The sequence below is a fragment of the Amphiprion ocellaris genome, chromosome 5, assembly GCF_022539595.1.
Source record: "Amphiprion ocellaris isolate individual 3 ecotype Okinawa chromosome 5, ASM2253959v1, whole genome shotgun sequence".
Lineage (NCBI taxonomy): Eukaryota > Metazoa > Chordata > Actinopteri > Pomacentridae > Amphiprion > Amphiprion ocellaris.
In genome coordinates, this window is record NC_072770.1 from 32,695,056 (window position 1) to 32,711,074 (window position 16,019).

A 16,019-nucleotide genomic window follows, 5' to 3' on the forward strand; every position below is an offset into this window, starting at 1 on the left:
TGAAGACCTAAGAGTGGTTCTTAATGCAATATTTCACAAATACATGGGGTGTCCGAAAACTTTTTTCCACCACTGTCTATGTGCTACATGAGACTTATTCACATTTGCTGATGGTCGGTGGGGAAATAAACTCTGTAAATATTTATAGAAACGTCTATATGTCAAATGTTCGAATCAATGACTCCATGTAATGTAGCTTTGCATGTTAACGCCAATAATGAACGAATAAGAGACATCACAATGAAAACACAAATAAAAATGTAGTTTCTTTTAATGGAAAAACAAATTGCAGGCTTGTTTTTGCAACAAATGCAAAAGGAATACTCCGAGGGATAATTATTGTTAAAACTCTTATTTAAAATTTACAGTAGAATATCGAATATTGTTAGTAGAAACAACTGTTGGAACAGCAGCATATTAATATTATTACATTTATTTAAAAAAAATAATCTAACTGAAAAGGCACCATCATGTTTCTAATGGAAGTGCTCAGTATAAAACAGCAAAATACACAAAGATCATTTTACAGTTCACCAGGTCAAGTTTTCAGGGTGACACAATTCTGTTAAACGTAATTTTACTCACAAGTACATGATAAAGTAGTTCAGCGCATGCAGTTAGAACAATCTGTGAAGGGAAACTTAAAAGTAGTAAAACTGATTCTACAGTAATCTCATCAGAGGTACATGAGTTTTTTTTTTTTAAAGGTGTGGTTATGAATCAGTTTGTGAAAGTAGCCTGTGCTCAGTCCTGTTCAGAAGTCTTTTATCAGAAAAAAAAGTGTCACAGCAGATGATAAAAATGACACAGGGCCTGGTCAGATGTTTCTAAAAACCCCTGCTGCTTGTCTTTAAATCTCCTGCAGCAGGTTGGAGGGAAAGAAGCCGAGCTTTCGTCCTGTACTGACCTTCAGGTAGCCGTTCACCTCCTCACCCTTCTTCACCACAATCTGATGACACACAAAACAAACAATCTTAAACTGGCATATTTTTTTAACTGTCTTCTGCAAGTGTAGGCGATGCTTTCATTCATGCATTCCTGCACACATGAGCGTGTTCCTGTGTCCATGTTGAGTGATTCATCAGCGACTACAGAGAGCGTTACACAACCGTGAGAAATGAATCTGCAATTCAGTATTCGAGAGTGTGCTGTGACAGATTTAGAAATGCAAAACAAGTCTCAGTGGCAAGTGAGAACAGAAATGTGCATGTAAGACATGTCTGAGGCCTGAGAGGAATTGTGTCACAAGTGAGCAGACAGCAGAGCAAATTAAACAGTGTCAGCTCTAAAATGTTTTATCTCTCCTGTTCCTTCCAAGTCAGGCAGAGCAAATCCACTGATCTGAACTCAAAGTCAAGTATGATCCCTGCACTCTCTGAGTAAATGTATGATACTTTGAGTGTGATCCATGAGCTTCTGTATCTCTCTTAAAATAATCCATCCATCCATTATCTAAACACCGCTTGATCCTCATTAGGGTTGCATGGGGCTGGAGTTTATCCCAGCTGACTTAGGGTGAAGGCAGGAGACACCTTGGACAGGTCACCAGTCTGTCACAGGGCTACATATAGAGACAAACAATAACACTTGCAGCTACAGAGAACGCCCAGTCACCCCAGTGTTTGTATTAAGACCTAGATTTTTGGTCGAATTTGTGATTTCATGAACTATTTAACAATCTCAAATGCTCAGAATCTGCAAAAAATAGATGAAGAAAAAAACCAGAACAGATTTTGAGAAGTGTACAGAGCATCAAGATTCAGTTCTTACATCTTGATTTTCAGATTTTCCAACTCTAACACCTCTTCTAGGTGGTAACGTAACAATGACATGTCGCAGACAGCAACGCGTGCCACTGAGTAGCTCTTATGTCTTCACTCGAGGCAAAAGAATTTAAAGTTAGAGTTCAGGTTAACCTCTGCTGAGGGTTGCGGTGTTTAACAGCAGGGCTGAAGGCCAGTGAATGTAAATCAATGAAGCATTTATTTCTTCATGTCAATGTGACACGGGCTTGTGATGTTTCCAGGCCTGTCATTTCCAGCCATCATGTCAACACAAGTGTACATATATATATTGATCAAACAGGAAGGCAGTGAGGGTTAGATTGTAAAGCACTTGTGCATAGAATTATATATTTTTCAATTTTGCCTTTATCCATCCGAACAGTGTCTAATAAGCGCTAAAGGGATGTGCAACTTCAAGTTCAGCTACCTAACCTTCCTAGGAAGTGTATATCGCACTGACTAAGCACACACATCTGGAGGGAATTGATTTTAAATACAACTGCTCAGGCTTTAGGCTGCGTTGTATGTGTGTTTGTGCTTCTGAGGATCAACTGTCCCCACAGCTATAGAAAGATATACAAAGACATATTTCAGCTTCTCAGTTCTGTATTCCTGTGTGTTGTGCAGATGAGACTGGGGCTAGGTGTAAATATAGTGGAGGCATTTATGGTTTGGTTATATAATGATGTGTCTGTGTAGGAGACTGTGTAAATGCATGTGTGTTTATGTTAACCTGGTCTTTCTTGAGAGTGATTTGGCCCATCTCTCTGTTGCCAACGAAGGAGCGAGTCACCTTGAAGACGTTCTCTCCCGCTCGCACTCGGATGATGTAGTTGGCAGGGATGAAGCCTGTTCTCTCTCTGATCTTCCCCTGTCGGAACAAAAGCCTGAACAGTGAGCTACTGCAGCTCCGGGGTCTAATTTAGATTACTTAGATGGCTCAATTTAAACACGGACATATAGTCCAGACAGGCTTTGAAACCTGAGAGACTGACAGAAAGTAGCTGGACTGATGATGAAGGGGAGCTCTCTCCACAATAACCAACTAATATGGAAAACAGAGAAATGCCTGCAGACCTGGATAAAGAAATGCAGCCTCAGAAAGTCAGAGTAAACCCTATTCGCTCAGTTTTAACTACAAAATGGGGAGTGTTTAGACGCTGATATAAGTCACTGTTACCTAAACTACCTCTTGGGAAGCTATTGAAGCAACAGTCATGGATGAAATTATGGGCACCTCTGGAATTTTTCCAGAAAATACACCATTTCTCCCAGAAACTGTGGCAGTTACAAATGTTTTTGGTATACATGTGTTTATTTCCTTGATGTGCATTTGAAAAACACGAAAAAGCAGAAGAAAAAAGACAAAATTGACATAATCTTACACAAAACTTAAAGGATGGGCCAGATAAAATTGTGTGCACCATTTTAAAATTTTGGGTAAATCATTTTATTTCAAGCATGTGATGCTCGTTTAAACTCACCTGTGGCAAGTAACAGATGCTGGCAATAAAGAAATCACATCTGAAGTCAGTTAGAATGTATAAAAGTTCACTCAACCTTTGTGTTGCTGCGTTGTCTGTTTAGAACCTGAATATGATGCATCAGTTCTGAGAATCACAGTGACTTTTTACCAGTTTAAGAAAATGAAAACAACAGAACAGCTCTCCAGCTTGCTTCATGATTTTACATTTGCTCAACGACTACATAAATATTAAAAAAAAAAAAAAAACACAAAGCTCTCAGGCTGCCGACTTGCAAGTTATGGCAGTTGGACTTTTTTCCAGCACATAAAACCGGCATAATTGTTCTGGCTCAAAAAAACATCATCAGCTAATGGCAGAAATCCCAGACCTTGATGATGACCAAAAATCTAATTAATTGATCCTGAAGCCATCTGGCTGTCTCTCAGTAAAATTTCATACGTTTTGGAGAACACACAGGGTTTTTAAAAACACATCACCTTAGCCATGTGTACACTGAAATAATTAGTGTGAGTTGTATGAAAGATAAATAAAAACCCGGCACTCACCCTCCACCATTCCTCGTTGGAGTCATCTACCACTGTGATGCGATCACCAGCACTTGGGAACAAACAAGATAGGAGTATTTTTGGAGTATTTAAATATCAATTGATGACACAAGCTGGTGTGTGGTGAGAGAGACAGCCAGGAAAAAAGAGAACAGGAAAGAAAGTGATTAAGAGAAATGTCGAGGGAGAGAGGATGAGGTGTGGAGACGCTTACTGAACGTCCAAATCATCCTTTTCTATGGCCTTGAAGCGATACAGAGCCAGATAGTAGTGGGACTGACTGAACACGCCGATCTTCCCTGCCTGAGGCTTTTTACTCTGAAAACACAACAACACAAAAACACAATACTGGCTTCAGATCCTTCATGTTGTTTGTCATTATCATCACTGGTAGTGTTACTGTCATGGTGTAAATCAGGGGTGTCAAACTCATTTTAGTTCAGGGGCCACATTCAGCCCGATCTGATTTCAAGAGGGCCGGACCAGTAAAATCATAACATAATAACCTCTAAATAACATAGAAAAAATGCAAAATGAGAAATAAAGCGACAAAAAACGAGACAAAAACAAACAAAAACAAGACAAAATGTTATAAAAATGACGAAAGCGGGGAACAAAATGACCAAAAAATAGACAAACAACACAAGTGAGACAAAAAAACCTACAAAACTACAAAAATGCTACACAAAAGAACAAATAAAGCAAGACACAATATGACAAAAACATGAGACAAACGACAAAAGCCAGACAAAAAAAAACCTACAAAAACCAGACAAAATACTACAAAAACGATACACAAAATGACAAAAGAACAATGAGCAATCTGGTATTTTACTTTATGATCAAAACACCTTGTCATGGTCTAGAAATAATTTTAAATTTATAGTTTTGCAAATTCACAAATTGCAGTTAATGTCTTCTCTGTAATTTTTGAGGGCCAGATTGGACCCTCTGCAGGGACGATTTTGGCCCGCGGGCCTCATCTTTGACACCCCTGAGGTTAATATAATTTTTATGATCATTGACCATCTTCTCCATCTCCTCATTTTTCAGACCTTGTCATCAGCAGGAGCTTTGTCTCCCCTTTTGTCTCCTTCTGTGTTTGCTAACGCACAAAACAACAGAAACAAGACAGAAAACAGACAGTTATTAATTTGATTTTTCCTTTATTATACTGAATATTTTCATTGCAGTTAATAAACAGTAAAATGGAGAAAGCAGCAGAGATAAACACAAGTAAGGTTACTTTTGCTAACAGCTTTGTTCTCACCTCCTTCACCTCCTTCATCCTCCTGCTTGGGCTGGGACTCATCTTCCTCCATCATCATCATCGTCTGAACAAGGAACAGTGATATATATATATATATATACACTACAAAAGTTTTAGAACGTCCCAGTTTTTCCAGTTTTTAATTGAAATTCAAGTAGTTCAAGTCCAATGAATAGCTTAAAATGGTACAAAGGTAAGCGCTGAATCTGGCCTTTAAGAACAACACTTTGGGAACTAAAAGAAAAGATCCAGCTGAAAACATTACTAGAACTTTGCAGAACTTTCTTTGTATGTTTGTGGAGCAGAACTATTCTAGCTGGGTTTAACACCAGTGATGTTACTTCGTGCATAAGTGGCTTTGTGCTGCATGAGTTGGACGTCTTATTACTCACGTTCTTCTTGTCCTCTGAGCCTTTCTTGCGCTCCTTGTTGGCCATAATCACACCGACTCGCAGCGTCTCAAACACGGGGTCAGTGCGGTTTGACTGTGCTGCCAATCAAACATCAGCATTCATTGAACACAGAAACCACAGAGATGGGTGGGAATGTACCTGCTGTCATTATAAGAGATAATATCATTCAAATTTACTGTAACTACACTGAAGGAGTGACTGGTATTCCAACAATCTCGACTGGTTGTATTTAAAATTGTCAACCAGCTTTTATTGAGACTAGAGAGCCAAGGTTTTTATCATGCTAATAAACCCAATACTTGATCTACTAGTAATGAAAAGGACACTTCTGTCATCACATTTCTGGCTTATTGCTCTCACTGTAACTCAAAATTTGATTCAAAAGTACACAAGCAACTTCTGGTCAACATGAAAAACTGAGAGGAAATAAGATTCATGCGTGATTATACTTGACTAATGACTGAATATCTACGGCTGCGTTGACGCAGAACTATTTTCCAAAGCGAACTCTCCAGTTTGTGCTGCATTTGCTTGTATGGAGGAATCACACAGCAGTGTGCATAAGTGGGACTCACAAAAGGGCAGCAGCTGTGAGACTGTAGCATTCTGCTGACTGCTGTAGAGAGGAGAACTGTAGGCTCTTCTGAAGCCTGGAGGCTAAAGGAGAGGACAAGAGCATGTAAACCAAATATCAGGAGAAAAAAAATCTCTGTGGTTCATTCCTGAAAGCACTCGGCATCTTACAATTTTGCCAAAACACCTCTGGAACTCCACGTACGACTGGCACTGGTGGTGGATGCTGGTTTTGCAGTTCTTACATCGCAATGCAAACTTGTTGTTCACTGGAGAGAAAAAGCAAAATGAAACTGAAATTATGTGAGGAGAACAAACTTTCATAGGTCGCTAATGTCAGCAAAGCAAAGGGAGCTACGTACAAACAATCATGCGCGCACAGACGTCACAAAACTTGGGTTTCTTGCAGTAGTGGTCCTTGAACTTGTGAGGCTTGTCGTTGACTGGTCTGACTGGTTCTGGAGGGGGAGGCTCCTCTTTGTCTTCCTCCTCTACCTCCTCATCATAGATGAAATATACCTGGAAATAAGAGAGGACTTTTAGATTATAGACCAGAAGAGGACAGTAGATGCTGCATTTTATGATTCTGTTTGATACGTTCAGCTCCTGTGCAGCTTGTAAACAATAAGACTAAATGATCCAGTTTCGGGATTCCACTTCTTCTCTCCTCTGTTTTTCTCTTTATTTAACCCAAACAGTCTCAGTATCCTGAACCACCCACAGCCTGACAGATTCATATGACAACGCTTCTATTAATACTGCGGTCTGAGTCATATGGAGCCCGTCTGGTCTCGCACAAACTGTATCACATCAGCAAGAGCCAGATCCATGAATAATCATTTCAGTGTCAAGATCTTTCCTTTTTTATTGGCTAAATTTCATTGATTCAGTTTAGGAGGTAGCTGTGTGTTCTTGAGAGTTTTTTTCTCTGGACTCTTTCACCTGGAGACAGACTCATACAAACCACAGGTGGGACATACAGAAAAGAGCTCAACATCTCAAAATAGCCTTCAGCAGAGACCGACAACATTCCCAACTGAATGCAACAAAGCTAATACTAAACATACAGTCTGGTCTGACAGGGCTATAGGGATGTCACACACGTACATACATACACAGATTTGTACACACACAGCAATTAGAGGGACGCCGGACAGACTGAACTGGCTCTGAGGCTCAGCGACTCTCAGTGACCGGCCGGATTAGAGACGTCCAGCGGCCGACTGTCTGTGGATTCTCACCACAATAAGTGGTAATACCAGGGATAGTTCACACATTACAGCACCATCACTCTGTGACTCTATTTAGCAGCCAGGACTCCTACACAAACCTACCGCAACGCCTCAGCACGTATGTCAGCTTAGGGTTGACTTACACAAACCCACTCTGGCAATTATTCAAGCAAAAAACAGGTGATGGAATATCTGTCCATTCAATATGAGAGTATAAGGAAATCATGCTTGAAGAAACAAATTCACGTATGTTTATACACAGCTGAGGTGGGTTTTTTCTGAAAAGGGTGGAGGGAGGAAGCTGACAGACTAATATCTCAACATCTTGTCAAACATAAACTGAATAAAATAGAAAAAACACTACAGGAGGTCCTTTCTACCTGAGGCAATCAGACTAGACAATTCCTCCTCTTTCTGCAGAAGGGATACTTAATGAACAAACTTTTCCATGGGCAGTTTAACCAGGCTCTTTCCTGGTAGACTCAAATGCAGTACATCTGTTTACTCTATTTCCATTCATTTTCTGTTAATCTTTCTAGTTTTTAGTGTTAGTATTATACAGTTTACATCTTGTACTTGTGATATCTTACTTTATTTTTCTTATTTATTTTAATTATTTTTTATAGACACTTTACACACTTAAGACACTTGACACAAACACTTTTAGAAACTTACATTTTGTACTTTGTATTCTTTGTTAGTTCTATTTACTACTAACCTCTGTGTAACTGTGTATATTCCACTAACCTTTGTTTATTGTTTGTTGCACTCTGGCAAAATAATTTCCTCAGAGATGAATAAAGTAGATCTTGTCTTGTCTTGTCGTGTCGTGTCGTATTGTATCTTACCTTTAAAAATATACACGATCAGTCAAAAGTTTGGACACACCTCCTCATTTTCTCCCTCCACCCCAAAAGTCTTCCTTTTCAGAAGCATCTCAGTTACTCTGGAAATACTGGAGTCCGCTTTACGCAAAACTGCTTTTAGTACAGTATATTTTTGAAATTACATGCACACATATGGAGATCTCAGATTAAAGTCGAAATGCAATATCTGATACTACGATGGGGATTTGGGTGAACAAACCCTTTAAATCATTGATGTGATCTCAGAACCCAACTATGTTGTGTATAAAACATTTTAATATATGTGAGAGTGAGACTTGAATGATTCCTTCAGAGTTACTCGATGTTAATAAATCAGTTTCCCTGGTATATGCTTTGTAAACAGCCCTTTCATGTGCGTGTCACACTGGTTCTAGATGTCTCACCGTGTTGTCCTCTTCTTTCACCACGTTTTCAGGGAGAGGTGGGTTGTCATGAATATCCACAGAGTCCTTGTCATCCAGCCTGTCATCAGCAGGTAGCAAATGTCACACTGAGAGGCAAATGTTTGACTGCGGAACACAAACAGTCGCCTGCCTCACATGCAGGGTTTTATGTTTCTGTCTTCTGGTATACAATATGAAAAGATGACTTCAGTTGGGTTCGGTTCCATTTTTGTAGCAATTGGATTGTCTTTCAATATTTATTTCCTTGTTCTTTAAGATTATTTTGATATTGAGACATTAGAAACCAACTTCCCACACAGGAAAAACTTTATCTCACAGTGGTTTTAGCATCAAACACGAGGTAATTCAAGTGAATAAGGAAACCTGTCAAGATGTGCATTAAAACTTACGAGTCATAATGAGCCATGGTTCGGTGGTTGAGGATTCCTGAGAGTTTGGGCCAGTAGATGCCACTGTAGATGGAAAACACACAAGCATCACTGCTTTAGGTAAAGTGAGGAGCTATGAGATGTCCTCTGTGGATGTATTATTAAAGCAATTCCTCTCCATTTGGCTTCCAGTCAGTTGTTTTTTTTTACCATTCAAACATTCAACGTGAGTTATCAGAGAACCAGCTTGAGTTGTCTTCTAGATCCTCTGGAGGTCTGATCTGGGGAGGAAACTTGATCTCAGCAAAGTTAAAACAGGACTCACTTGTAACCTGGTACAAGATATATGGTCAGCGTATCTACAGAGGCTTCAGAGAGTTTCCCCTTCTCAGGTTCCTCTACATGATAGACTCCACGCTCAGGACTTGAATAAGAAAACAGCGATCTGCAATTAACAAGTGCTTAACAAGTACTAGGAAGGGGTTCAAAATGATTCAAATGAGCGTAGATCATTATTCTGGAAGCACATTCGTGTAAAATAAGTAAATAAATAGTCAACTGACCGTGAAACTTGAATTCCACTTCTTTTCCACGGCGATGTGGTTCCCACACCCTCCCTGCTGTCAGATACCTGCAGAAACTTCAAGACACTCTTGGAGCTTTTTCTATCAGGCCTGTCGTTCAGTCCTTAACATGCCCAACTTTCCAAATGAGGCTCCAACAGGTGGGAGATTGGGATGAGTAATGCCAGCAGGCCAACCCGGCCCAGCCCTGAGTCCGTATGCGTGTCTGTGCATCCATGTGACTGTTTGGGACAGCTGAGCACTTAAATCGCTGAGAAGCTCCCCTAGTAGAGCGTTAAAGAAACTAGCGTGTTCTGCTACTGGCTCCCCGCTCAGCGAACTTAAGTGTTGCCTTACAAATGTGTATCACATCAACAAACTATTTGTGGACTGTCAGTTGACTTGGTTGTGATTTCACTGAATTAACCGCACAGCTAGAATATTAATGGCTGGGCTGGATTCAGAGGCGGAAAAGAAACCCAGAAGATGGAACGTCTTAACAGGAAAACAGTATAAAGCTCAGTAATGTCAGAGTCTGAATCACTTAACCCTCGTGTCGTCCTGCAGGTCAAAATCGACCTGTTTTAAAGTTTGAAAATGGGGGGGAAAAAACTATTTTCACAGTGAAACTTCTGATGTCCACATTTTCAACATTTTTGGGAAATCTTTGAACATTTTTTGGTGAAAAAAAAAGAAATATTAAAAATGTTTAAGAACATTCACAAAAAGAAAATCAACCAAAATCCAGCAAATTGTGCGTACCCAAAAGTGAAGACAACAGCAGGGTTAATGTGTAATGGCACTCCTCACACACTGCTGCACATGCTTTGTGCTAACTGTCAGTGAAATAAAAAAGCACACACAGTACACACAAAAGTCTGAAGGAGGCAAAATAAAAATAAAATAATAGCTATTATATATACTTACTTTGACAACTGGGTGCCTGCCGCGAAGAGGAGTTTAAATTTGAATTAGTGTCTGACAAGAAAATATCCATATATGCCAATAAACAATATTTGAGAACATTTGTAAACATTTTATAGGGAAATTAATCCACTATGTTCATAGCTGAGGTGTTAATATGGGCTCCTTCTGTGCCTATAATAAACACAGAAGGTCTAGTCTATGGCAAAAAATAAATAAATAAATCAACACTGAAGCTTCTGGTTACATGTTGACGCCTTTGTTTGGAAGCTACTAAATGGACAACTTAAACAGAGTTATTCGTCCTAGAAATCTATAATTTAAGGTTTGTCCTGATGGTCATTGTAGAGAAAAGGTCATGTCATCATAAAATACACCAGTCATTTGAAAAAATAAATAATCTGACGGAGCTTGAATCAATCTTACAGGTCCAATGTCACAAATGGAAGTGTGCTACACCTGTAGAAAGTTACCTGAGAGGATTAAAAGTTGTATTCACTGCTCCTACAAAGTGCAGATTCCCGAGTCTGAATACTTTCAAACAGGAGAGGTTTCAGCTTTTGATTTTGAATATCTCTGTAAAAAACTCTAAAAACATGTTTTCACTTTGTCATTATGGGTTATTGAGTGCAGACTGATGGCAGAAAAAGGTCATTTTATCCTTTAAGAATAAAATCTACAATACAACAAGTGTGCAAAAGTCATTTTTGAGCTGAAATGTTGTAAAGATTCAGGGACTTGTTGAATCAGCACCAAGGAGCTCTGCAGCTGGTGGGTTTCAGAGGCCCGACACCTTAGCGAGACGCTTCCTGACGTTTTTTTGCCATCTGTACTTGCACGCACACTTTAGAGTCGGCTTCAGGAAACTCAAACAATAAACCACATGACACGAAACATGTTTTGATAGATTTTTTCTTGACTTTTATATTTTTAAAAACAAACAAAAAATAACAGATTAAATAAAATTTACAGTAGACATATGCAATCATTGTGCACTTTAACTACTTCTTCTGATACGTTCTGCACAGCTGTCAACGAAAAAACGCAAACACAATGTGGGCGTCGGGGCGGAGGCTGGGGGGGATGTGGGGCAGTCGTAGGAGAGAGGAGAGGACAGAAGAAGTGAGGTAGAGGGCAGAAAGGAGGAGAACGAATGAGGGCAAGAGGAGCAGGGATGAAGAGGGGAGGAGTAAAGGAGAAAGGAAGGCCTAAACTTTGTCACTCAGGGAAAAGAAAGAAAAATCACTGAATATATAGATTTCTTTTATTCCTTACATCACTTATATAAATATATTGAACCCCAAAAAACAAAAAAAAGAGAGAAAAAAAAAACTTTTGAGAAAAGAACAGCGCAATACAGAAACCCACAACAGCAGTAAGGCAAACAGAAAGCAAGAGAGAGGAGAGAGCAGTGACAGAGTACATGAGAGGGACAGAGGAGCAGAGAAAGATAGGAGGCGCTATGAGACGTGGCAAGAAGGCAGGGGAAAGCAGAGAGAGTGCGCAACTGTGCGTATGAAAATTTATAAATATGTGAGATTGAGAGACGACTGGGTGACGGAGAGCTGAAGGAGAGAAAGCGCTGGCAGAAAAAGGAAGAAGGGTGGGAGAGCGGAGGGGGGAGGAGGAGGAAAAGGTTTGACTGAGGTCGACTGTCCAGTGTGTTTTTGTTGTGTGCTACGTAACCCTGTTGCCTGCGCTTGCGTGTCTGTTTGTGTGTGTGTGTGTGTGTGTGTGTGTGTGTGTGTGGAGTTGCGTGTGTTTTTTGTATAATGGCGGCACACATTCCACGGCAACAGTGAAACACATGCTCACGTGTCTTGTGTGCTCTTCTGCTATATAAATACAAAACAAAAACAATGAATAAAAACAAACAAAATCATATTTGCAACCAAACACCAGCCACCTCATGATTCACACCTTCTTCCCTTTTATACATTTGACACATTTATCTCGAGTTTTTTTTTAGTTTAGTTTTGTTTTGAAGTTGTACACTAAGAGCAGTCCCCCTCAGTCCTCCTTCCTTTTCCACCATTCCACCAAGTCTCTCTGTCTGTCTGTCTCTTTTACTTCCTTTCTTTCCTTCCCCTCTCTTTTCCTTTCACTGAGAACTGGCTCTCTCCAGCACACGCAGGTCATAGTTCTTTTTGGCGGCCCTCAGTTTGAAGAGGCTGGCCCCGCTGTTGTTAAGTTTGAAGGAAGCACTCTGGGCAGCCATGGTGCTGGGAAACACTGCCACTACTGTGTAGAGGTGAGCTGGGTCACTGCCATCGCCCTTCACTCCTCCGGCTCCCATGCTGGCTCCGGGCCCAGCAACAGCTCCTGGCCCAGAAGGCCCCGCACCAGGACAGGGGCCACAGCCTCCCGGTCCTCCTCGGCCTCCCTGGGGCTCCTTCAGCCACTGGATCTTGGCACCGCACAGCGACAGCTGGTTGAAGAGCTTTTCAGCCTCTGGCCGTGAAATCCCCTCTGGCAGGTCTGTTACCTCGAGTACTCGACTCACCACTGGACAAGAAGAAACAAGCAGAGTTAGAGAGAGGCAACATGTTAGGCAGGCTTGATTTCCCGAGCTGTATCTTAAGAGACATGAAGCACTTGTTTTCAGAGACACTCCACGAGTTGACTTGTCTGTTTCAACTCGAGACTTTTTGCTTGAGCACCGCTTGGGGGAATTACAGTGTGCACAGCCCTGAGGCCAGAGGGATACTTCAAAGGGAATCCAATTAAGGCTGTAGAACTGCATTCGAATGCAGTGCAGCAAATACATGTCTTGTACTTGCAGCGATTCGTCGTTTATTCAATGGCATCAACATCAGATAGAGGAACATTTGAGGAAAGCAGTCACAGAAAAACTGGCTGCCAAATCTACAAAACTGTCTCTGCATATGCTTTGCTTTCCTCTAATGTTGTCTCCTCACACTTTAACCTGTGCAGCATGCTTCGCCATGTCTGTGACAAATCCGACATAACTCAAGAAATGTATTGCTTCAGTCCCAGATTTGTTAAGATTTGATTTGTTATTGAACAAGAAGAAAGGATGACAATACAAATGTGACATTACAATGGTTTCTGAGAATTTCCTTCCTGTAAATAATGGAATGTAAATCCTCTGAGGAATGAGGACTCTTCTGCATTGTTTTCTTATGATGCTTTTAGTGCAGCATTGATCTGTTTCACCTGTCTTGTTATAGCACTTGTTCAATAAACGTGACGTATATTGACTTGTCATCAGCTTCACTGTTCAGTGTTCATATTAAGTATAGTTATGAAAATATCTGGGAGGTAAAATATGCCGTCGATGCTGTTAAAGATCAGCATGAAGATTTCGGCATTTTCTTAAGTTTTGTAAGTTTGCAAATATGACTACAATATACAGATTTCTATGCACAACAGTTTTTGTGGTCTTATGAATTAATTAACATCACAATTTGACTTGTCAAAACATCACAAAACTTTAACCCTGGCTTGTCATACCTGTCAGACAATTCTGATTGATGCTAGAGTCCCCAAAAGTTGGTAATATGTCAACCAAAGACGGTTTTAAAAGAAACATGCACCAATCAGGTATAACATCATGACCACCTGCCTAATATTGTGTTGGTCCCCCTTTTGCTGCAAAAACAGCCCTGACCTGTCCAGGCCTGGACTCTACTAGACCCCTGAAGGTGTTCTGTGGTATCTGTCACCAAGATGATAGCAGCAGATCCTTTAAGTCCTGGAAGCTGTGAGGTGGGGTCTACATTGATCGGACTGGTTTGTTCAGCACATCCCACAGATACTGGATTGGAGTGAGATCTGGAGAATCTGGAATCCAAGTCAACACCTCAAGCTCATTGTTGTGTTCCTCAAACCATTACTGAACCATTTTTGCTTTGTGGCACATTATCCTGCTGAAAGAGACCACAGCCATCAGGAAATACTGTTTCCTTGAAAGGGTGTACATGGTCTGTAGCAATGCTTAGGAAGGTGGTACATGTCAAAGTAACATCCACATGGATGGAAGGATCCAAGGTTTCCCAGCAGAACATTGCAAAGCATCACACTGCCTCCACCAGCTTGCCTTATTCCCATAGTGCATCCTGGTTCCATGTGTTCCCCAGGTAAGCAACACACACACACCCAGCCATCCACGTGATGTAAAATTAAACGTGATTCATCAGACCAGGCCACCTTCTTCCATAGCTCCGTGGTCGAGTTCTGACATGCTGGCGCTTTTGGCACAGGGGGTCAGCATGGGCACCCTGGATGGTCTGCAGCTATGCAGCCCCATATGCAACAAACTGGGATGCACTGTGTATTCTGACACCTTTCTATCAGAAATAGTAACTTCTTCAGCAATTTGAGCAACAGTAGCTCATCTGTTGGATCAGCCTTCGCTCTCCACATGCATCAGTAAACCTTGGCCCCCCATGACTCTGTCGCCGGTTCACCAATGTTCCTTCCTTGGACCATTTTTCATAGATACTGACCACTGCAGACCTGGAACACCCCACAAGAGCTGCAGTTATGGAGATGCTCTGACCCAGTCATCTATCCATCGCAATTTGGCCCTTGTCAGACTCTCGCAAATCCTTACGCCTGCCCATTTTTCCTGCTTCTAACACATCAACTGTGAGGACAAAATGTTCATTTGCTGCCTAATATATCCAACCCACTAACAGGAGCCATGATGAAGAGATAATCACTGTTATTCACTTTACCTGTCAGTGGGCATAATGTTATACCTGATCGGTGTAGTTTCATTTGTATGTCCATATTTTGATTTATTTAGCCTCTGCTGGAGCCAGTCAATCATTTGGATCTGCTGGAAACTATTTTGTCTGTGTCTGCTAGAAATTTAATGGCTGTGGAAGTTTTATTTGTGGAGATATTGAAACGTTAAAATGGCTCTCCAGGTAAAATGATTAGATAGACATAGGTCGTAGGTCTTAAAACATGGGAAATTTCAGCCAAAATATTTTACAGAACTTAGTTTTGCATCGCAAGTAAGTAAACAGAACAAAATCAGAGGTGGTGGAGCAACACTGCAATCTAAAATGACCCATGAGTGACACAGAGATTAAATCAAATCTTCTACGTGGAAATCTCATGCATTTTTAAAACCACAAATTCTCAGGTTAAATAAAAATACAAGACCACAAGGGAGTGCTTAACATACCTGCAGAAAATGAAATGAAAACACTTATGGAGATGTTATTCTGGTCTGTGATGATGCATTTCTAACTTACCTACATCAGTGGTGCCGAGATCTGTGGATGCTGATTTGAGTGTTTGCTTTTTCCCTCGTGCCCCGTGTTTCATTACTCCTTGGGCCTGAATAACAACAACCAGTATTATGTGGCATATAATTACAATGCAGTAACACAACAGCACACTAGGTGGGGGTATAAGCAATCAGTGGGAACTCTAAAATCTTAGCTTGATGGCAGCACACATTATCACAAACTGCACATTAGCGGTCACAGGACAGGTCACAATGACTGCAGAAAAATGATGAGTCACAGTGTATGCCAGCTTCCACTTGACATTTCTGCAAATGTTTAAGTTACATAACATGCTGTAAATAAAT

The 16,019-nt window shown here is 40.7% G+C and overlaps 2 protein-coding genes across 17 annotated transcripts in view; both read right to left on the minus strand.

Annotated features, from left to right (window-relative positions):
* Window positions 1-253: 253 nt before the first annotated feature.
* On the minus strand, window positions 254-9,774 carry LOC111579118 (SH3 and cysteine-rich domain-containing protein 3-like). Of its 4 annotated transcripts, none has more exons than XM_035955438.2 (14): window positions 9,527-9,774; window positions 9,174-9,244; window positions 8,985-9,047; window positions 8,575-8,653; window positions 6,435-6,591; window positions 6,244-6,341; window positions 6,075-6,156; window positions 5,479-5,576; window positions 5,087-5,150; window positions 4,872-4,921; window positions 4,031-4,134; window positions 3,817-3,868; window positions 2,518-2,655; window positions 254-949 (listed from the first exon to the last, which is right to left on the minus strand). In XM_035955438.2, exons 2-14 carry the CDS (start codon window positions 9,182-9,184, stop codon window positions 851-853), a joined length of 1,095 nt encoding a protein of 364 aa, XP_035811331.2. In that variant the 5' UTR covers window positions 9,185-9,244; window positions 9,527-9,774; the 3' UTR covers window positions 254-850. The 4 variants fall into 4 exon arrangements, with proteins under 4 accessions (XP_035811331.2, XP_035811334.2, XP_035811332.2 ...); XM_035955441.2 differs by lacking the exon at window positions 9,174-9,244 and adding an exon at window positions 9,289-9,387 and having other exon boundaries at window positions 9,527-9,772; XM_035955439.2 differs by lacking the exon at window positions 9,174-9,244 and adding an exon at window positions 9,289-9,408 and having other exon boundaries at window positions 9,527-9,646.
* A 1,572-nt stretch (window positions 9,775-11,346) lies between these two features.
* Window positions 11,347-16,019, minus strand: part of LOC111579120 (R3H domain-containing protein 2) — a 59,962-nt gene continuing 55,289 nt past the window's right edge. For all 13 annotated transcript variants that reach the window (XM_023286258.3, XM_023286255.3, XM_023286265.3 and 10 more), the window contains 2 exons: window positions 15,679-15,763; window positions 11,347-12,955 (listed from right to left, as the gene is read on the minus strand). In XM_023286258.3, coding sequence (XP_023142026.1) covers window positions 12,552-12,955; window positions 15,679-15,763 — 489 coding nt within the window. In that variant the 3' untranslated portion in view covers window positions 11,347-12,551. The remainder of the gene's footprint in view (window positions 12,956-15,678; window positions 15,764-16,019) is intronic.

Bases quoted from the DNA above. Each gene is read 5' to 3' on its own strand.
- LOC111579118 (XM_035955438.2), bottom strand. The intron at 8,654-8,984 runs GTAAGTTTTAAT...TGCTGATGACAG, and splicing joins ACCATGGCTCATTATGACTC to GCTGGATGACAAGGACTCTG. The intron at 5,151-5,478 runs GTGAGTAATAAG...TTCCTTGTTCAG, and splicing joins GCTCAGAGGACAAGAAGAAC to ACGATGATGATGATGGAGGA.